At 38.0% G+C, this 22,601-nt stretch overlaps 1 protein-coding gene across 2 annotated transcripts in view; it reads right to left on the reverse strand.

Annotated features, from left to right (window-relative positions):
• Positions 1-22,601, reverse strand: part of ITGA2 (integrin subunit alpha 2) — a 110,654-nt gene that overhangs the window by 66,046 nt on the left and 22,007 nt on the right. For both annotated transcript variants that reach the window (XM_082723224.1, XM_082723223.1), the window contains exons 2-3: positions 17,098-17,215; positions 2,361-2,470 (exon numbers count right to left, since the gene is read on the reverse strand). In XM_082723224.1, coding sequence (XP_082579350.1) covers positions 2,361-2,470; positions 17,098-17,215 — 228 coding nt within the window. The remainder of the gene's footprint in view (positions 1-2,360; positions 2,471-17,097; positions 17,216-22,601) is intronic.

Consider the following 22,601-nt stretch of genomic DNA (forward strand, 5'->3'; position numbering starts at 1 on the left):
AATTTTTTAAAAACAAAGTGCTGGCCAAACAAAAGATATCTGAGGACAGTATTTGGTCTCCAATTTGCCAACATACTCTTTTCAAGGTCACGACAGCTCCATCTAATGTTTTATGATGGATCAGAAAAAAAAAAGTCCTTAAAGTGTCATCAAAAAAAAAAAAAAAAGAAAGAAAGAAAGAAAAGAAAATGCCATACAGTAGAATCTGGAGCAAAGCACCAATGAGTGAATTTTAAAAGGAAATAGTGAGATTAACCATGTAAAATAATAAATACACCTCCCCAACCTTCTCTCTCCCACTGAACTAGGGTATCATCCACTGTAGCCATTCTTGAGCTATGGAGCATTGCAATTCTTTTCAATAGTATTATTTATTCAAGTTCTCTAATCTCTGCCAAGCCAACACTGCCACTTTCATTTATCCCCCTTGATCCAGGGTGATTGTTTTATTATCTTTATTTAAAGGTCATTCTTGGAACTTCCTCCTTGTTCTCTCTTTCCCTTGTGTCTTTGAGAAGGGAGAAATCTTTCTAAGAATAATTTTCGCACAGAGCAGTGATGTTAATTCCAACCACTTAATTCAATTCTTGACTAATGGTTACTCCCTTTTATCACTTCCTTCTATTCTTCCTATACACAAGATCATCTCCTTTCCATTAAGAAAATCTTCACTCAACCCTGCTAGTCCATGGAAATACTTTCCCAAGTCTTCACTCTGTAACTTCTAGAAATAAAGGTCTACCTTTAGTTGTAGAACTTGCTCATACCTCACAGGCTCCTAAATTCACTGTGACCTATTTCTCCCCTCAACACTACTAGATTGATACTCTAGGCAAGAAAGTTGCAAAGTGTGATCTGCTGGAGTGCAGAAAGAAAATAATGAAACTGCTATGTGTATGTTTTTATTCTTTTAAATTTATTTTTTTAAACCTTATTTATTTGTTTGTTTGTTTCAAGAGTAGAATTTAGTGATTTATTGCTTACATATAACGCCTCATGCTTATTCTTTTTTTTTAAAAAAAAATACTTTATTTATTTATTTGACAGAGATCACAAGTAGGCAGAGAGGCAGGCAGAGAGAGAGAGAGGAAGCTCTCTCCCTGTGGGGCAGAGAGCCCAATGAGGAACTCGATCCCAGGACTCTGGGATCGTGACCTGAGCCGAAGGCAGAGGCTTTAACCCACTGAGCCACCCAGGAGCCCTCCTTGTGCTTATTCTTATAAATTCTTTTATAATATTAAAAAATAGAAAATATATACATTGGGATGTGTTCAAAAGTTAGAGGTGATATGATACATTGGGGTGATATAATAAAATGTTTGAACTATGTAACAAACCTTTGAGCATTCCCCCATTAATGTGTATATTTTTATTATTTTTAGAAACATTATGTATTACTTATGTTTTATATAGATGAGTGTTCAAAATGTTTGGAGATCATTGATCTAGCTCACTCATTATCTCCTTGTATAAGCTGACGATTGTACTCAGTCTTCACACCGTTCAACCCCTATAGCATTTGACAGCACTGATATTCCTTCCATCCCATGTTTATTGAGCTCCTATTATATGCCAGAAATGATACTCGTAATTAGGTACACATAAATGTGCAAGAAACATGCCCTTACTTCTAAGTAATCACTGTTTTTGAATCTCTACTTTCCCTTGATTCCTTTACACTGTATTTTCCTAATCCAGGCTTTAGTTCTTTAGAACCCTAAGCCTCCTCAGTGCTGTTTTGTTATTGTTGTTTTGTTTTGTTTTTATATGATGATGATGATTTAATTGAGTAATTTTTTAGATGCACCAGGAATCATTGCATGGAAACATGACTTGTTTAGCTTTTTAGTCTTGCACCTTTAATAACTTTTGCATTAACAGAAATCATCTGAGATATGGATAATTAAAATAGCAGTTCCAAACAATTCCAAAGTATTCCAAATAGTGACCAGAAACAAGTGTTTCTCTGCATCTCCAAATGCAATATTAGTATTGACAGGTCTATACCTAATGATTTGTTTTGAGGTGGGAGAGAGCTATGGAGAGACTTTGATATCTGTAAATAATCAGCAAAATAATCCTAAACATTGATGGAAACTGGTCCATAGTCTGGGGGTAGATGGTTCAAGAGGCAGCACATTTCTCATGCATCTTATTAAATCAGGTCTTTAAGCTATGTTGGAAATTTGGATCCAACTAGACCTCATATAACTAAAGATATAAAGGCAAAAAAGCTGTCTATATTCTTTAAGACAGACTATGATTGATTTTGTTTTTGTTTTTGTTTTTTTTTTTTTGCTAGAGTTATAACAAATGAGATCTTGTCATCTCTTAAAAAAATATTGCCAATTACCACTTACTTTCTAAATTCAGTTTTTCGCATGTAGCAGTGGACAAATCAACAGGACATTTATACACATCTCCCATTCGGTTCTCAGGAAAGCCACTCCAAGGGGAACCAACCAGTAACCTAGAAACAGGAATTTTTTTTTTCATTAGATGTAAAATATGAGTATAGTTTCTTAAAGGCTAAAACTGGCCACAAAACAATGGCCACATTTAGCTCCAATTTTTAACAAGAAAGTAGTTTATATTTGTTCAGCTATAATTTGTTCTTTTTCCTTTTCTCTTAGCTGATCAAGTTTCTTAATGAATATCTGCAATACAATATAGAAACATCTTGCAGGCCACAAATGTGACCTGCATACGTAATTTAAGATTTTCTAGTAGTCACACGAATACAATAAAAAGCAAAGGTAACATTCACTTAAATAACACATTTTATCTAACTTGATATATCCAAACTAGTATGCAATCATTATAAATAAAAATTATTAATGAGATATGTGACATTCTTTTTTCCATACTAAGTTTTTGAAATTTAGTATTTTGTACTCAGAGCACAAAGCAGTCCAGAGAGCACAAATCAATATGGAAAAGGAACATTTCAAGTGCTCAGTAGCCACGCGTGGCTAGTGGCTGCCGTACTGGTCAGCACAACTTAAAAGAATGAAGCAATATTAAAACCAAAAGCAAAAACTAACATTTTTTGAGTGCTTTTCTTGTCCTAAGTATTTTCATATGTTACTTTACTTGGGGAGTGGATGAGTTATCTAAGTGGTTTTCCTATTTCTTGTCTATATAAGAGGATTCTTAGCAAAAACACAGAGCAAACATAAGATGGAGCTTTCCTTAGGTGTAACATGTTTGTAACCAGGACACAGGATGCAGCGGTTAGAGACTGGAGTTCACATCCTCCTTTTGGTTAGTTTAATCTCCTACAGAGCTTCTCCACTAAAGACTAAGTGTTTCCCCATGGAGCCACTCACCTAACATTTCTGTTCACAGAAGAATAGACAGAAAGAGTCCATGTAAACAGTCTGATCTTCAGAATCTATAGTAGGTGAATTACTCAGTAGTATTCAGTTACTAAGGAAGATATTTGATTCAATGTATTTTTTTTCCTTGTCACGGTTGGAATATTAGATGAAACCTAAATTCTTTCATGAGCCTTCTGTATAAATATTTAATCATTGTTGATTAAACAACATGTGCCTCACATTGAGGTTACCAAAAGTCTAAGGTGCACACCTGTCTACTAAATCTAGTAAAATTGTTTAAGATGCATGACAAGTAAAACAATAACAATACAAGTGAACAGAAAGATATAAAATAAGTTCATCTCTGGAACAAACATTAAAATGGTCCGAGGATGCAAAAATGGATACTGAAGGATGTAGGAGGCAGTCATCATTCTCAGCAGAAGGAAGAGTGTGAATAATTACGGAAAGAGGAAAATACAGTTTACTTTGAAAGACAGTTAATGATTCACACAGTTAGTGAGAGCTAAGTGTAACTGATTCTGAAGTCCAACCTCTTAACCCTTAACTTATTCTCCTTCCTGTTATCTGCACCAAGGCCTGCCATAGGGCCCAGATTGGGAAAACTAACTGGACTAATGGGCTGGGTTCCAGAACAATCAAGGAGTAGATCTGGAATCTGATGGTCAGGCCACGCCTATTGTGAGGGTGTGGCTGCGTGGTGTGTTAGGAGGCTGGGGTCTAGGAGGACACCAGCCAACGTGATCTTGTAGGAGCACATCCACACTGTGGGCCCGGGCTGTACTGTTCATAATGTAGATAAGGGCAGATTATGTTCAAATAGCACTAAATGTGGCAATTTGGGTAACTTTTATTATACACATATTCCATCCATCCTCACCAGCCCAGGGGCAGGCAAGAATGAAAGTAAAGTGTTTCTCACTAAAATTTAACAATTTGTTCTTCAGAGCCTTCAGCAGCAAAGCACCATCAGCTACCTACTTCTCACTGAGAAAGCTCAAAAGCTCTTGGTGTTTCCTCTTGACTAAGTGTTCCCTGGACACCCCTTCCTGCCTCACTTCCTTCAACCTCACCAAAGGATTTGGGATTTGATAATCTCACATGCAGGAGGGGGTATGACATCTCCACTACTGCTGTGAGAGCTATGGCCTCCTACATGAATCCAATGGGAAGAAGAGAGGAAAAGAAGCACCTGCATAACTCTGTGCCTCTTAACTCAAAGGATGTGAAAATACTTGTAAATCTCTCAAAGAATCTCTGACAGTATGATGCCATGTTAACCTCATAACATAACAGATACCAGTGGAAAACCAAATCATTTTGGTGACTGGTAAAGAACCAGGGTGTCCTCATCATATAGGACTCATTCTTTCAATATAGCGAACCACATTAGTAAGTAGCCTCCAGGTCATACTAGTAACTACGTTACTAGAGAACGTTTCAAAGACCATTGGCAACTCCTTTATTGGCAACATTTCCAGTAGACTTTCGTCATTTCTACCAGCAGGCCTCAGTGAAATCCTGGTTCCTGACAATTCATCCTTCTAAGGAAAGGTTATGACATCACCAGTGGCTACTCCAAGGAAATTGTGACACTCCTGCGTTACTCAGACAGGAAGATGAGGGAGGCTGGTATATTTATCTATCAAATCTTATGTAATCAGCCGTAACAGGAAGCAACATGCCAGGAGAAAACGTTACCAAGGTAGAGAATAGGATAGGTGAATGAGTAAACCCTGCTGAAATATGGCAAAACATCTTTGAAGGAATGGATCTAACGTTGCAACCAGACACAAGAGCTGTATGAACAGTCATGTGTGCTGATTCTCAAAACAAAACAAAATCCCAAGATATAAACTCTTTTTCCTACAGTGAAACTGGGAATTCTTCCAAGATGACTTAAAATAACACTTACTGTTCAATTATCTTGTGGGGAAATAGTGATTATGTAGAGTTCCAAAACACAGTCAATTTGCCCACCTCCAGTGAAATTCAAAATACTTTGTTTAGTTAGTAAACAGTATTTATGGAGGTGTAGGTAGTTTTAAACCCACAATCCAGGGGCTGTTATAAATATCTTCCTTTGGTCTGTGAGTCTATAAACTCTCCAAGTGTTCCTTTAATACTAGCGATTTTTCTAGAGATTATTGACAGAGGTGTACTTAAAATACTAGGGCAAAACATGTTTTCTTTGATTCAACAAAGATTTTTTTAAAAATCCTGTGGCGCTGAAATTTTGCACAACTCCAAGGTATACCATTTCCATATAAATAGAGTGCTCTGACCTTGTTAAGTATGCAACCTGTGCAGCTATATATGGTGGCCAAACCTACTATGTGCCAGACCTGATTCTAGGCACTGGGGATACATCAGTGAATAAATCAGTCAAGCATTTCTGATCTCATGGAGCTTACATTCTAGTGGGGAAAAACAGACAATAAATTTAATAAGCATATAAAACATATCATGATGGTGATCAGTGGGAAAAAGGAACAAGACAGAAGTGTGGCATGGAGGGTGTGGTATAATCTTTATTAGAATAGTCACAAAAGGCCTCACTGAGAAGGTGCCATTTAAGCAAAGACTTGAAGGAAGTGAAGGAGTAAACCATAAGACTCTGGTGGAAGATTACTAGGCTGTGGGAACAGCAAGTGCAAAAGCCCCGTGGTCGGACCACAGTGTATGAGGAAGAATGTGGGAGGAGATGCGGTCAGATTGGTAATGAGGCCAGGTCCCATAAGATTGGTATGAAATTCTAAGAACATGGCTTTGCCTCTGAGTGACATGAGAAAGTCATTGGAGGGTTTTTAGCACAGTGGTGATGTGATCTGACATTTTTAGAAGGATTGTGAAGGCTGCCTTGTTGAGAATTACTGCACTAGGCAAAGGTGAAGCTGGTGAAACACTTCAGAGGCAAATGCAAAATCCAGACAAGAGGTGATGAGGGTCTCCTACAGGGCTGGTGAGAAGTGATCTTATTTTAGATATATTCTGAAGGTGGGGCTAGCAGAATTTCTCAAGAGATTAGTTTTTAAATACACACACCCACACCCACACACACGCACATAAACACAGTCAAGGAGGACTCCAAGTTTTCTCTGCTGAGAATCTAGAAGGAACCAAGTGGTCAAGATCAGATAAGGGGGATACCTTAGAGCAAGATTTTGAGATAGGGTGAGCTCAAGAGCTCAGTATGAGGTATTTTTTTTTTAAGATTTTATTTATTTATTTGAGAGAGAGACAGTGAGAGAGAGCATGAGCAAGGAGAAGATCAGAGGGAGAAGCAGAGTCCGCATGGAGCTGGGAGCCCGATGTGGGACTCGATCTCAGGACTCCGGGATCATGACCTGAGCCGAAGGCAGTCGTCCAACCAACTGAGCCACCCAGGTGTCCCAGCATGAGGTATTTTAACTTGAGATACCTACAGACATCCAAGGGGATATTTTACTTAGGATTATAAACCTATTGTATATAGTACATTATTACAAGAAATTTCTAAGTCTATAGTATATTAAGTGTAAATACTATTCCTTACATTGGTTAGTTCCAAGCCACTGATGACAAAAGGGGTCTGATGAGTTCTATACAGCTACGTGCTTCCTGCTTGTAATGTAAAAGGAGTTTATGATGCAAAGAAATCACCTGCGAAGACTTCAAGTCTCCAGGAAGGAGGAAGACAGGTAAAGAGAGTGCATTTTTAGCTCCCGGTTGGGAAATACTGTTGTTATAAATTTAAAAGTTAAACCCTCTGGCATGTGTTGAAAGACAATTTTAGTTTCTAAACTTCATTATGCTACCTCAGACTCCTTTGGCTGCCAGACTACTTCCTTAAATAGGAGATGGCTAAACCCTCAAAGTCTTTCAGTTCCCTGATGTGGAGTCTACCAACCTCATTATTGCTAAAACATCTTAAGCCTATTGTTCTGTTTCATAAAAAGCCTGGAAATTAGCTTTTGCACTGGAAGCAAATGAATCAAATAAAAGCTGATTCTGTTATGCTGACTCATCTAACATGCGGCTTTTCTAAAGTTAAAATCAAAAGCTGATATATTCAATTTAAAGCCTCGTGATGACATAAATCCCACATTCATTGAAGGGCAGGAAGGATTTTTAAGACCACCACATTTTTGTAAATCAAAGCCCATGAGATAGTACTTCCATCAACATACTTTGGCAGATGGTTGTTTTATCAATGATAGAATTTGGAAAAGCAACATTTATATACTGCTTTATAGTTTATAAAGTACTTTTTATGTACAGTTTTCTTTAATCCTAATAAATAAAGGTCAGGTGTTTTAATTATTCCTGTTTTCCTATTTTAAAAAAACCAAGTCTAAGTGTCTAATTGGCAACAAAGTCTAGATCTGCACATGTGTCCTTTCATTTCAAACCCCTGATTCTTTCTATCACAGTTAAGTTCTTTTTAGAACTCTTGTAGAGGACTAGTACTCATTGTTTGCCCATCTTATTGGCCATAAACAAATTAACAGTTTCCACCTGTGCCACTTTGTATTCCCCAAATCCCTCTTTGGATGGAGTTAGACTAATGGAAAAGTTTCATACAACTGGTCACCAGGAAGGTGTGCATGTGTAAGCCCCATTCATTTTTGTAAATGAACTTTGTTCCAGGAACAGACATTCAGGCGTTAACACAGTGGAAAGCTTTAAATTATAAGACAAGCTAGCGAGGCATGGAGAATATTTACAGATCATTGAAGGTCTCCAGACATTAGGGAGTAGAGGATCTATCCATTATGAAAGTCACAAAAGATATGTGTGTGTGCGTGTGTGTGTGTGTGTGTGTAGGTATACATACAAATTTGTGTCCAGAGTGGGGGAAGGGAGAAACAAATCAGAGCAGGGATATTTAAAGTGCTTTTCTGCTACAGATTTTTTACTTATGATAAATAACAGAAAACATGGAACCAATTTAGCCATAAAGATTATTTAAACTTGTGGAAAAGAAATGAACAACTATGGTATAATAAATGTAGGTGCATCAACACCAGAGTGGTCCATGGGGTTCTAAAAGGTCCTTGGTTCACTATTCTGCCCCTCCTGCCTGCCTAGAGAAGATCTTTGTTTATAGGAGACATGCCATTTTGCACATCTGTATTAAAAGTGTTGAGTGGTGGTTTAATTATATGGCAATAACATAATAATTATTTATAACATATTAAGTTTTTAAGCTTAAAAGTTTAAGACTATTATAGTCAGACTTCTAATGCCTTTCCAGAATAAAAAATTGGACTAATTTCAAGTTAGTAAAAATAAAATATAATGAAAGAACAAAAAGGAATACATATCTATGTCATGTGTTTAAAATAAAAGCAAACTCTGAGAATAAACAAAGTAAGCACAGTAAATGGTACTGCCAAGACACCCTAATGGCAAGAGAATTTTATCTTTGGAAAAAGACATAAAGGATGATATTGGCTAATATTTAAAGGCCATAGACATGATTATTTTGGAAAAGGGATCAGAATAGCATTCTTGGCCAAGAAGAAGAAGAAATGGACTGAAGCTAATCCAATATGCATGGAAGCTAATCGATGACAGATGAGAAATGGTTGAGAAACAGGCAGTGGAGAGAGGTAGGAAGGAACTGATTTTCAAGAAATCCTGATTTTCTTCCTATGTATTTTTACATAATGCTAAGGAGAGCACTTTACATATGCACAGTGACTTAGTTTTTTTTTTTAAACAGTGGATATAATTTATTTCTTTGTTTAAAACAGTGATATCGTTTATTTCTGGTTTTTTTTTTACGTTTTTATTTTAATTCCAGTTAGTTAACACACAGTGTAATATTAGTGGCAGGTGTACCATCTAGTGATTCAGCACTTCCATATGTACCCCTGTGCTCATCACCAGTGCCCTCCTTCATCCCCAACACAAGTTTCACCCATTCTCCCACCCCCACGTCTCCTCTTGTAACCATCAGTTTGCTCTCCATAATTAAGAGTCTGTTTTTGGACTTTCTCTCTCTCTCTCTTTTTCCTTTTGTTTATTTGTTTTGTTTCTTAAATTCCACATAATTGTGAAATCATAGTATTTGTCTTTCTCCAAGTTATTTCACTTAGCATTATACTCTCTACATCCATCTATGCTATTGCAAATGGTAAGATTTCATTATTTTCTATGGCTGAATAATATTTCCACATTCTATATCCATTCATCAATAGATGGACACTTGGGCTGCTTCCATACCTTGGCTCTTGTAAATAACGCTGCTATAAACACAGAAGTGCATATATCCCTTTGAATTAGTGTTTTTGTATTCTTTGGGTAAATACCGGTAGTGCAAATACTAGATTGTGGGACAGTTCTATTTTTAACTTTTTCCTCAAAAAACTCTAAACTGTTTTCCACAGTGGCTGCACCAGTATGCATTCCCACCAACAGTGTAAGAAGGTTTCCCTTTCTCCACATTCTTGCCAACATCTGTTTTCTTGTGTTTTGATCTTACTTATTTGGACAGGTGTAAAGTGATATATCATAATAGACTTGATTTGCATTTCCCTGATGATAAGTGATTATGAACAGCTTTTCATGTGCTTGCTGGCCATCTGTATGCCTTCTCTGGAGAAACGTCTATTCATGTCTTTTGCCCATTTAAAAAAAAAAATAGGATTTATTTATCTATTTATTTTTTGGTTATTGAGTTCCACAAGTTCTTTTTTTTTTTTCTTTTTTTCAGGCCCCATGCCTAGCATGGAGCCCAATGTGGGGTTTGAACTCATAACCCTGAGATCAAGAGCTGAGCTGAAATCAAGAGTCAGATGCTTAAGTGACTGAGCCACCAGGTGTTACAAGTCCCATAAGTTCTTTATATATTTTGCATACTAACCCTTTATCAGATATGTCATTTGCAAATGTCTTCTCCCATTCAGTAAGTTGCCTTTTGATTTTTTTGATTGTTTCCTTCACTATGCAGAAGTTTTTTATGTTGATGTAGTCCCAACAGTTTTGTTTCCCTTGCCTCAGGAGGCATCTCAAGAAAAAAATGCTATGGCTGATGTCAAATAGTTCTACTGCCTGTGTTCTCATCTAAAATTTTGATGGTCTCTTGTCTCTTCAGGTCTTTAGGCTTCTTTAGGTCTTTAATGGTTTCTTTAGGTTTTTAAACCCATTTTGAATTTATTTTTGTATATGGTATAAGAAAGTTATTTCCTCTTTCATGTAGCTGTCCAGTTTCTCCAACATCATTTGTTGAAGAGACTGCCTTTTTCCTGCTTTACTGAAGATTAAGTGACTGTAGAGTTGTGGGCTTATTTCTGGTTTTCTCTTCTGTTTCACTATTTTTGTACCAGTACCTTACTATTTTGATCACTACAGTGTTATAACTAGAAGTCTAGAATTGTAATGCCTCCAGCTTTGCTCTGGCGATTCAGGGCCTTTTGGGGTTCCATACAAATTTTAGGATTGTGTATTCTAGCTCGAAGAATGCTGTAGGTATTTTGATAGGGATTCCACTAAATGTGTAGACTGCTTTGGGTCGTATAGAAATTTTAACAGTATTTGTTCTTCTAATCCATGAGCATGGAATATCTTCCCATTTCTTTGAGTCATCTTCAATTTCTTTCATTAGTGTTTTACAGTTTTCTGAGTATAGAAAACTGTACTCTTTGGTTAGATTTATTCCTAAAGTGGTTTGGTTTTTGAAGTGATTTACTTCCTTCTTCTTCTTCTGTTTTTGTTTTTTTTTTTTTTTAACTAAGCTACAGATTTTATTTGGATTTCACCAGTGAAGTTCTTTACTTTTATACTCTCACAAGGTGCTCAAAACATTCCAGTTTGGTAGGAATGGCCCTCTCTTTTGTGCTCCAGAGAGGGTGTGTGCCTTTTTCAAAGTCACCCAGCTAGGGGTGGGGAAACTAAGGGTAAAACCCTTGTGCTCTGGCTCCTGACTTATATGACAAACTTCTGTCCACGAGAGAATGAAAGACAGATGGGAACTGTCATCGTTGTTCAGGCAACGCTGTTTTGTAACAGAAATTTCAATTCAAAATACTGAATGAAGTTGATCTTACTTTATCAAGTTTACATGACAATAGAATTAAATATTTTTTATAAATGCCAATTACCTTTTACCACTCTCTTTTTTGGATACTTAAAAAAAAATATGTACACTTGGAACATCTTATCTCTGTTTTGCACATTACTTCTTAGCTCTGTAATCTTAGGCAAACTACTTAACCTTTCTAAGTTTCAGTCCCCTCATTTGTAAAAGGAGTGATAATAGAGCCATTGTGAGTATTACATGTTCAGCAAAGAAAGAGTACTCAGTACTTTTAAATATTACAAATATCAGTAAATAAATATTACAAATAACAGTAAATTACTGTTATTCCCAACCTACATATGGCATAATCTTTGGTATGTGTTATAAAACTGAGTATTTCTTATTCATCTAAAATTCTCTCCCATATCTCTTATAGACAAGCTGTTATAACACACATAGAGTTTTATTCATATTTTTCTTAGTTAAAAAAGTTAGAACTATAATATAAGCTCATACATAATGGAATTTTTTATTGGCCATAACACATGTTCATTATATTTCTCTTTTTTTCTTTAGGAACAAGTATGCACCAGTCCTTGCTGACCCAAGAAACTACATCTCTCCCACTGGAAATACCCCTTGTTTCCAGACAGTTTCTGTTACACAAGTGACTGTTCTAAGGTTTTTGAGTCATATAATGAGCTCAGACTGTTCATGCGGCAGGCCTTTGGATTAGACAAACAGAGACAGTACATATCACCACAAGCTTCCAGGAAATGACTTTAAACATATCTCAATCCTTTGTATAATTGCTTCTGATAAGAATTGCCTCATCTACGTTTGTATATCCTGTGTATACAATGGGGGCTTCAAAGTGACACAGAAGGGGGAGCAGACCACAGCTTTACTTACAGGCAGAGGGGTGTTCTGTTGCACTGCTTGGGAGGTAATCTTGCATTTAAAATTATGGAGCTTGTTTGAGACTGTTAAAAAAAACACTTAAAAAAACTCTTAAAGCCAATCCGCATTATTTCTAGAGTAAAAGTTGACAGTGTAATAAAAGTTTAGTAAATAAAACAAGCAAAAGTATCAAGATCATTTTGGGAAAATCTTGTCCATCCCAATGTAAACCACACCTTGTTTCTAAGAAACAAGGGACATATGGGACAGCTGAAGTTGTACTTGAAAAATAAGGAGCGTGGTTTAAGAAAACTCAGGTAGAGGGGCGCCTGCGTGGCTCAGTGGGTTGGGCCTCTGCCTTTGGCTCAGGTCATGATCTCAGGGTCCTGGGATCGAGTCCTGCATCGGGCTCTCTCCTCGGCGGGGAGCCTGCCTCCCCACCCCCCCGCCTGCCTCTCTGCCTATTTGTGATCTCTTTCTCTCTGTCAAATAAACAAAATCTTTAAAAAAAGAAAACTCAGGTAGAGCCACAGGCGAGATGTTAGAAGGGAGGAAAGGGCTGAGAGAGAGAGTTGGGGCTCAACAATGCAGACTGTACAGAAAGTCAAAGAGAGCAGCGGAAAAGCTATCCAAACAGCAGCTTCAGGACAAGCAGTAAGAGAGTAAGAAAATAAAAGGGTGTGTATGTGTGTATGTGTGAGTGTGTTATTTAAGTCCAAGAGAAAAAGACTCACAGTTATTAAAGGAATTCACAGTAATCCCACTTTCTGTGCCCAAAGTTAACTTGATTAGTATCAGGAGGAAAGTTAATGTTTAAACAGCCCTTCCCACATCTGCTACTTCCATAATGTCTGTGCAGTTGTCATAAATTAGGAGTGGAGAAGGGCACGGTGCCAATCGTCAAAACAAATAGGCAATTCTGGACTCCAAGTTTCATATTATTTTCCTTGAGCCTGAGAGCTGTGAGGGCTGCCTGTCCTCGCTGCGGCCCACCCCAGCCCTGCAGTGGGACACGCCATCGCTGGATCCTGCCACAGCCCTGTCCTCCGAGGCAAGGCACCTTGGCAGGGCCAGGCTGACAAGAGAGGGACCAGGAGGAAATCTTGTCCCTCGAGTGTCCCACGCTTTGGGAGGAGAGAATGAGCTCCTAATAGTAAGATAATACAGTTATGACCCTGAAAGAACAGCAACACTAGTCACCACGTGGGGTTGGCTTTTACTCTATCTCTGGTATTTCTTCTCATGGCTGCCGGCTCTGCCTATCCATCTTCCGCTTTGACAATACTCCACACTCCTTAAAAGGTCAGTCGATGTTTTCTACTTTGCACCTCACACAGGGTCCAGCCTGTAGGGGATCAAGTCCACGACGCAGCCTCTTCTGCTTCTTTGCTTTCAGAAAGCCAGCACAGTGAAAGGACAGACTGGAATGCCACGCCTGCTTTGGCTATCTTTCCTTGCAGCTCTGCACTGCCACAGGACTCAGCCTCTCGGGGAACACACGTACTCTCCCTTCTCCTCAGCTTGTGTGCTGGGGTGTGCTCTTATAAACAGGCTTGAGGGAAGTAAGGCTAACATTATACCTTACCAGAATGCTCTACACTGGAGTTAAAAGCACCAGCCCAGCCAATAATAGAGTGGTGCCTTGTTCCCCACAAGTCACTGTCCTGTGTTTATACATCTTTCTGGAATGTCATGAGAAGGCCACGGTAGGACTTAGGAATGTCTACTTTCCTTGATCTGGACATAACCTGATCAGCACCAGAATCTCATCATCAAGTTGCCGATACACTCATCTTTAAAGAATGCTTTGCATCTTCCGAGAGAATCATGGAGACAGAAAGGATGTATGGCTGCCTCTCCCATTCCCAGGACTCTGCCTGCTAGATTCCTGTCAACATTTTGTCCCTGTTGGTCTTACTCAACTTCAACCTGCAGCGTGGCCAGTAGTTGAGCTGCCTTCCAATCCTGGGTAGGCTTGCTGTCTCTGACAGCATCTCCTCCTGATGGTGGCTCTTTCTCTCAGAATGACCTTTCCCAAGAAAGAACAACCTTTACCTTGTCACTTGAAAAGAACAACCTCAAGCTTGATGGCAGATTGTCCTCAGCAAGGTCACACTTAGGAAGCAGGCCATCAGAGTCCTTCCAAAGGTCTTGTTCAGGTCACACTTAAGTCAACTACTATAATTCACTTTGTAGAGTACCTGAGGTGATTCATTTGGAAATAGGACTTTCATTCACTCATTCAGTAAATAATCATTGATCCCCTACTTGGTGCCACATAGCACTCTGTTTCTGAGTACACACCACTGGAAAAAAATAATGTGCTTCTATTCAGAGACAGGGCAGAAGACAGACAATGAGCATATAAACAAATGAAGGTGACTTTAGATGCTAAGAACTATTATGCAGAAAATAAATCTACACGGAAGGTAGGAGAGTGGCTGGGAGGTGTGTTGCGATCTCGTTTTGGCAGACATGAATGCTCTGGAAGGTTTCTATGAAGAGGAGACACGTGAGCTGAGACTGAAAAATGGGAACCTAGCAGCCAAGTGAAGATCCTGGGAAGATTGCTCCTTATAGGAGAAAAGCAGGTGCAGAAGCTTTGACGTAGTAATGAGCTTCGTATGTTCAAGGGACAGACAGAAGACACAATTCATGGAGCACAGGGGCGAGGGGATAAATCACGAGATGGGTCAGGCAGACTGATATCAGATCACAGAAGACCCTTTGTGGAATTTTAATGTATTCTAATAGCAGTAGGAAGCCACAGAGGGTTTTCGTCTAGGCAGTGACATTATTTGAATCATGTATTTAAGAGTTCACAAGATTGGGGGCGCCTGGGTGGCTCAGTGGGTTTAAAGCCTCCTGCTCGGGTCATGATCCTGGGGTCCTGGGATCGAGTCCTGTGTCAGGCTCTCTGCTCTGCAGGAAGCCTGCTTCCTCCTCTCTCTCTGCCTGTTTCTCTGCCTACTTGTGATCTCTGTCTGTCAAATAAATAAATAAAATCTTAAAAAAAAAAAAAAAAAAAAAGAGTTCACAAGATTGCCCTGAGGGGTAAGAAGGGAAACAGGAGATGGACTGAGAAGTGGCTGCAGCAGTACCCCCAAGGGCTCATGCTGGCTTTGAGCAGGGGCTGCAGGGAAGACAGGGGAAACCCAGTGACTCTTATCACATGTATTTTGGTGGTGGTGCCAACAGGACTGGCAAATGGATGAGATATGGGGGAGGTGGCAGAAAGAGAGGAGTTGAGAACTTTTGGTCTCATTAGCTAGTGCAGAAAATCAGATATTTGTTTAAGTTTGATATGTTTACCTTTTATGTCTAGTAGGCATTAATATAGTGAGGGTTCTTATGGGTATCTACAGTTCAGGAAAGAATTGGGGCTGGACATAAAAAATTGTGGGTCATCTGCTAGATTCCAAGGTCAAACTATACCAACCATAACATCCTTCTAGCTTTCTGACTACAGTTTATGGTTATCAAAGCCTAATAAGATAATAGTTAGAGAGGTCCTCTCACATCCCAAATGATGTCAATAATTGCTACTCTTTGGGTTTTCAACCAGATTTTATCCTTCCAGATGACTGGCAAACTCCAGCATCCCTTACTTTCCAAGTCTCCTCATTTTAGTTAATGCTTCTCTCCTGCCTATTCATCTCCTCCCTTTAAGACCCACCTCGTGATTCACCTCCTTCAAGATGCCTTCTTAGACCCTTAGACGTACCTCTCGAGTGATAATTTCATTTTGTTTCTTTATCACACGGATAGGCCTCCTCCAAAATGTGAATAATTTGGATTTTAAATGTGTCTATGAAATTAATTCTTTGAGCATCAAACATAAGGTCTCACAGAAAAAAAGAGAATTAATTATAGCTCTTACTTGATAAGCCAACAATAGCTCATTCAATCTTTGGAAGGAGCTCTGAAGGATCCGATTGGAAGCTCCAGAGTGAGTCTGGAACCTTCTGTGGCAATGGGGAGTTAAGTTTCCAATGGCAGGACTCCTGTGACCAGTGCACATCAACACTAACAAGAGAGGAGCTACAGTTCTACCTAAAGACAACTTTCAGAATCATCTGAACTCCCTTGCATTGATTTTCATTATTTTTGTGGGAAACCTAAACCAGCAATGGGAGTATATATTTCCATATCCGGGTCGGTAGTATATATAAATGTAACCATGGTTTAAATGTAACCATTAGATGGCATGAAAAAACTGGGGGGCACTTTCATGCAAAAGCAGAGGATGCAAAGGCACTAAGGAAAGGGGACTAAATTCTGCTCAAATGCTTGCGAGTGTCTTATGGGAGGGATGGTTGACTTAGAATAAAGCCAGTGGATAAAGACTTGCTGAAGGAAAAAATTTAGGGAAAAATTCTATCATCTAGAACTGGCCAATAGCCAGCATGATCTAGCTGACCATTTACAAAGCTCAATGGTGGATACAGTTTACAGAATAAGAAATGAAGACCACTGTATGTATGCATGTATGTATGTATGTATGTGTGTATATCCATCTGATCCACCCACCTACCTATCCCTTTCTTCCTCCTTCTCTTCCTCTTTCCCTCCCTCCCTGACCATTAATTAAATGGTCAAAACTGCTACTGTGAATTGACTATGGAATATTTCGAGAAAATTTTCTATCTAGGTTTTTAAAAAGTGCCATTATACTGTCTCATTAATTATCAACCTGAAAGTTACCGACTCTCAAGGACAGATCCTTCATTTAAGGGTATTTGAAGGCTATCCATTAATAATACATTCGTGTACCAACTTGAACAAGCTATTAGAGTTAAATATTAAATTTATTTAGTATTTTTATTGAAATCATAAAAAGAATATTCTTACCAGTTGCCATCTGGATTTACAAACTGCTGCACTGCATAGCCAAACTGTTCGCTTGAAGGACCGGAAAATACCTTTGCTCCTAGGAGACCAACATTGTACGCCATACAATTCAAAATGCCTATTAAGAAAAATGAAAACATGGTCCATATTTACAATTTGTGAATAAGTTTTGTACTATAATTCTCAAAGGCCACTTAAAAAACTTGTTTTATATAATCATTATTCTCCTTTTTAGCGTTTGCCAAGAAATAATAGCTACTGCTTTTTAAGTACTTATTTGCAGCTCGGGTACCAGGGTAAATACTTTATATGCATAATTCATTACCTCGTTCATCCTCATAGCATCTCTAGGAGATGATTGTTAACATTGTATTTGTTTTGCAGATATTTCTCAGGTTCCTGGAGATAAGTTTGTCTCATAGGTGGGAAGTAATAAGGGTAAGGGCAGGATTTGAACACATGGCTAGCTGAGTCACTAGCCTGGATTCTTTTTCTTTTTTTAAAAAGATTTTATTCATTTATCTGACAGAAATCACAAGTAGGCAGAGAGAGAGGAAGGGAAGCAGGCTCCCCGCTGAGCAGAGAGCCCAATGTGGGGCTCCATCCCAGGACTCTGGGATCATGACCTGAGCTTTAACCCATTGAGCCACCCAGGTGCCCCAATAGCTTGGATTCTTAAGCCACAGATTATCTCTAGGAACTCAATCCTGTTTGCCCTTCTTAACACAGCAAGACTCCAAGCTGCCCAAAGGCAGAAGATAAAGGCTGTCAACTTCTCCCGCTAACTTCCTCTGAAGATTTTGACACAGACTCTCTATGAAGTATCTGTTGGAAAGCACGAGTAACTAGATCAAAGGAGGAAGAAAAATCACAGCTCCTTGAAAACTCTATCATTTTCCTTCAGAAGAGATCACTTTTGAGGATGAAAATCTAGGGGATGGTGTTCCATCACTTTTATTCCACTGAGAACTGTCAAAAGTGGTTTTGGTTTTTGATGCTTCTTTCTGAATGCTCAAGAAATGAAAATAATTTTCAAAAACAACAAAGACTTTGATAAGATAAGGCCCTAATAGACTTATTTGAAAAATCTTATTTGTGTTGGAAAGGGAATAAGGCAAAGAGTAAGGCTGATGGCTGTCAATCCTTCATTCTGGAGAAAGAAACCTGTGTGGCTATAAGTGCCATCTGTGGGGACGGGCATACACTTGATGCTGAGATCAGTGTTTATTTTAACAGAGACTTAAGACAGAGTGGGTTCTTTTTTTTTTTTTTAACATTTTATTTACTTACTTGAGAGAGAGTGCATGAGATGGGAGAGGGTCAGAGGGAGAAGCGGACCCCCGCTGAGCATGGAGCCCGATGTGGGACTTGATACCGGGACTGGGGATCATGACCTGAGCCGAAGGCAGTGAGTTAACTAACTGAGCCATCCAGGTGCCCCTAGAGTGGGTTCTTTAAAACTGACACCCAAGTTCTATTAATAAATGTTTTCATGAGAGAATATCCCACTTTCTGGGCAGCAATGAAAGTACAGAGTATTTCGTAAATCTATTGTTTCATGCACAGAAAGGCTGGGTGAGAAGGGCCTGTTCCTCCATGGGGCCTGCGTAGGTCTCGGAGCTGATTCCACGCAGTGCACTAAAGGAATTATGAAGTCAGTGATAAAGTTTTGGGGACTAAAAGTAGATAACGTGCTTCTCTACGTGCCAAAGTCCTTCCGCCACGATCTGTTCATTCAAGACAGCTCAGCTCATTATTTCTTAGAAATGTGGTCAGACAGGAAGAGAAGGACAAACAGTAATTTTGAAATACTCTGTGGCAAAATCTACATAGCTTTACATTTGCAAATTTTCTTCTTAACATCTATTTTTCACATGTACCATTTCTCGTTCCTATTTTTCAGGAAATAAAATGCAGAAGAAAGTAACATAGCAAATTAATCATGGAACCAGAACTGACACTCAGAATACTGGTGTTTTCAACCAACAGTTTAACTTCAATGCCATTTAATTATGTTACCAATTATCTAACATACTAGTAAAAGCTTAGGGAGCTGATGTCAAATGCTCCTACTTTTCTAATATCTAATGCTGGAAAGGCCACATAGGACTGTAATGACATCATTTAATTAATTATACCTATTAATTAGACCTCAGCAGATCATGTACTGACACAAAATCAAGTTGGAATTCATTTTACCATCTCCCAATTATATTTCAATTTATATATATTATATACAAATATGTATTTATATATTATATTAATGTATAAATATATATACGTATATAATATGTTTGTGTGTATATACATTTTTAAATAAAAATAATAAAATAAATAATTATCTTATTAAATAATTAAATATTTTATTAAATAATAATTTATAATAATAAATATATACAAATATAAATAAATAATAATAAATATATTATAATAGGTAAATAATATTTACAATTGTTAATTTTTAAATTTTTATTTGGTTTCGACTTTTTAAATTTTCAGGTCAAACATTTTATATTGCACTTATTTGTCAAAATAGAATCTCACATGTATATATAAAAATGTGTGTACATATATGTACATGTATATATGTACATACATATATACAAATACACATATACCACATCTTCTTTATCCATTCTTCTCTTGAAGGACACATGAGTTGCTTTCATATCTTGGCTATTGTAAATAATACTGCAATAAACATTAGGGTACATGTATCTTTTCCAATTTGTGTTTCTGTATTCCTTGGGTAAATACCAGTAGTGGAATTACTGGTAATTCCACTTTATTGAATGGAATGGAATGGAATGGTAACTCTATTTTTAATTTTTTGAGGAATCTCCATACTGTTTTCCACAGTGGCTGCACAAAATTACATTCCCACAACAGTACATGAGGGTTCCTTTTTCTCCACATCCTAGCCAACCCTTGTTGTTTCTAGTGTTTTTTATTTTAGCCATTCTGACAGGTGTGAGGTGGTACCTCACTGTGGTTTTGATTTGCCTTTACTTGATGATGAGTGATGTTGGGCATCTTTTCATGTTTGTTGGCCATCTGTATGTCATCTTTGGAGAAATGCATGTTCATGTCTTCTGTCCATTTTTAATTGGTATTTGTGTGTGTGTGTGTGTGTGTGTGTGTGTGTGTGTGTGGACATTGGATATATCACTTCCAAATATCTTCTTCTATTCAGTGGGCTGTCTTTGTTGTTGTTTTTGATGGTTTCTTTCATTGTGCAGAAACATTTTATTTTGGTGTAGTCCCAACAGTTTAATTTTGCCTTTTATTTCCTTTCCCAGATGAAGGGAAAGGGATGTGATGTCAAACAAATTATTGCCTATTTTTCTTCTAGGAATTTTACTGTTTCAGGTTTCATATTTAGGACTTTAATCCACCTGAAGTTTATTTTTCTGTACTGTGTAAGAAAACGGTCCAGTTTCCTTCTTGTACATGTACTGTGTAGTTTTTCCAACATTATCTGTTGAAGAGACTGTCTTTTTCCTATTATATGTTCTTGCCTCCTTTGTCATAGAAATATCCCAATGTCTATCAGTATACTGAGAATAAAATCCAATTTTCTTACCATGGTTTCAAAGATCATTCATGATGTGACCTTGTGTATCTGGTGACTTCACTTTCACCACCCTCCTTCCTCACTATGTTTCAGCCACGCTGGCTTTCCTTCTGTTCTTCGAGTACAAGTAGCTCATTCTGCTTATGGCCTTTGCAGCTGCTTGACCCACTGCCTACAACATTTTCTTCCCAGCTCAGCATCCATGTCTTGGCATCCATTCATTATTTAGGTCTCTACTATCCTCACAGAGACTTCCCCCGATTCCTCTATCTAGCAGCAACACTCTACTCCATCAATACACCACAGCACAGCACTAATTATCTGAAATTATCTTATGTATCTGCATTATTTCGTGTCTGTCTCTGCCTACTAAGACCTAAACTCCTTGCAAGCTCAGATTTTATTCCTTTTATTCACTCTTATTTTCTTAGCATCTAGTATAGTTCATTTGTTGAATGAAATGAATTTTTAATTAACATATGTTCTTCAAAGATAATCTGGAATATAGAGAATTTAGGGGAAGAAAGATCACTCATACTCATGTTATTTTAATGCAAGTGCAGTGAATTTAGATATATTTCCCTCCAATATTTTTTCCTCTTATTTAAACCATAAACTTTTATCATACTAATTGAGTATTCATGCCCACCCACCTATCTCAGAATCATTCTGACTCATTCAATCCTCCATGAAACCATGAGAAAAAGCAAAATGTAGCTATTATTACCAGTGTGTATCTAAGGACATTAGATACCATTCTTGTTGTTCAGTGTCACACAATTGGTGGCTAAGCTCTGAGTCTGGGTCTGGCTCATTTCCTCAACCTTACTGTCCAAAGCTTCCTTCATAAATGGTCTGTTCGTTTCCTCACAAAATATGTCATTTTCCCTTGTCATTCCTCATTCCATGGATCCTAAATACCTTCTTGCCTGCTAATTCAATCCTCCCGTCAAGACCACGCCTCTTTTGATAACCTGGATAATCTCAGTTCACGACACTTATTTCTCTTCAAATATATATTTACAACTCACTATGTCATCATTTCACACTTAGCCTATGATAGCCAAATCATTTATGTTAAGTTTATATATATATATATATATATATATATATATATATTTTTTTTTTTTTTTTTTTAAGATTTTATTCATTCACTGAGAGGGAGCGAGACAGAGGGAGCACAAGCAGGGGAAAAGGCAGAGGGAGAGGGAGACACAGACTCCTCACTGAGCTGGGAATCCGACGTAGGGCTCTATCCCAGGCCCTGGAGATCATGACCTAAGCTGAAGGCAGATGCTTCACCATCTGAGCCACCCAGGTGCCCCTAGCTTATGTAAATTTAATGTAAGTATTCTATCTAATTCACTGTCTATTCTTCTTTACAGTCCCATTGTGTATGAAAATACCTTTCTATATCTGTTCTTATAACTTAACTGGATAGTAAGGATAATAACGGCCATTTTCGGTTCATTGTGTTCCCTTCCACCAGACCCCTATGTCTGTACCCACTAATAAATGGCTCATTGGAAACATATTCATCTAGATTTTTTGTGCCAGACATTTTCTAGTTCCTGGGGATATAGCAATGAATAAAACAGACAAGACCCCTGCTGTCTTCGAGCTTCTTTCTGGTAATTTGAGTAAAAAAAAACAAGTAATTATTCATAATGGGATGAGTATTAAATTTCAGAGAACTACATACTATCTAAGTTTGAAGGCTTCAAGGGAGAGGCGGCGATCATCTGGACCTTGGAGGATGAGCTGAAATTCACGACATAAAGAGGAAGGCAGAGGTCATTCCAGGCGGAAGGAACATCCTGCTCGGCAGTGCAGAGATGTGAAAGAGAAGAGTATGGGATAAAAAAAAAAAAAAAAAAAAAAAAAATTGGCACCAAAAGTCATAGGTTGTTTCCTTAATTTAGACATTTCC

The sequence above is a fragment of the Mustela nivalis genome (assembly GCF_964662115.1).
Source record: "Mustela nivalis genome assembly, chromosome: 3".
Taxonomy (NCBI): Eukaryota; Metazoa; Chordata; class Mammalia; order Carnivora; family Mustelidae; genus Mustela; species Mustela nivalis.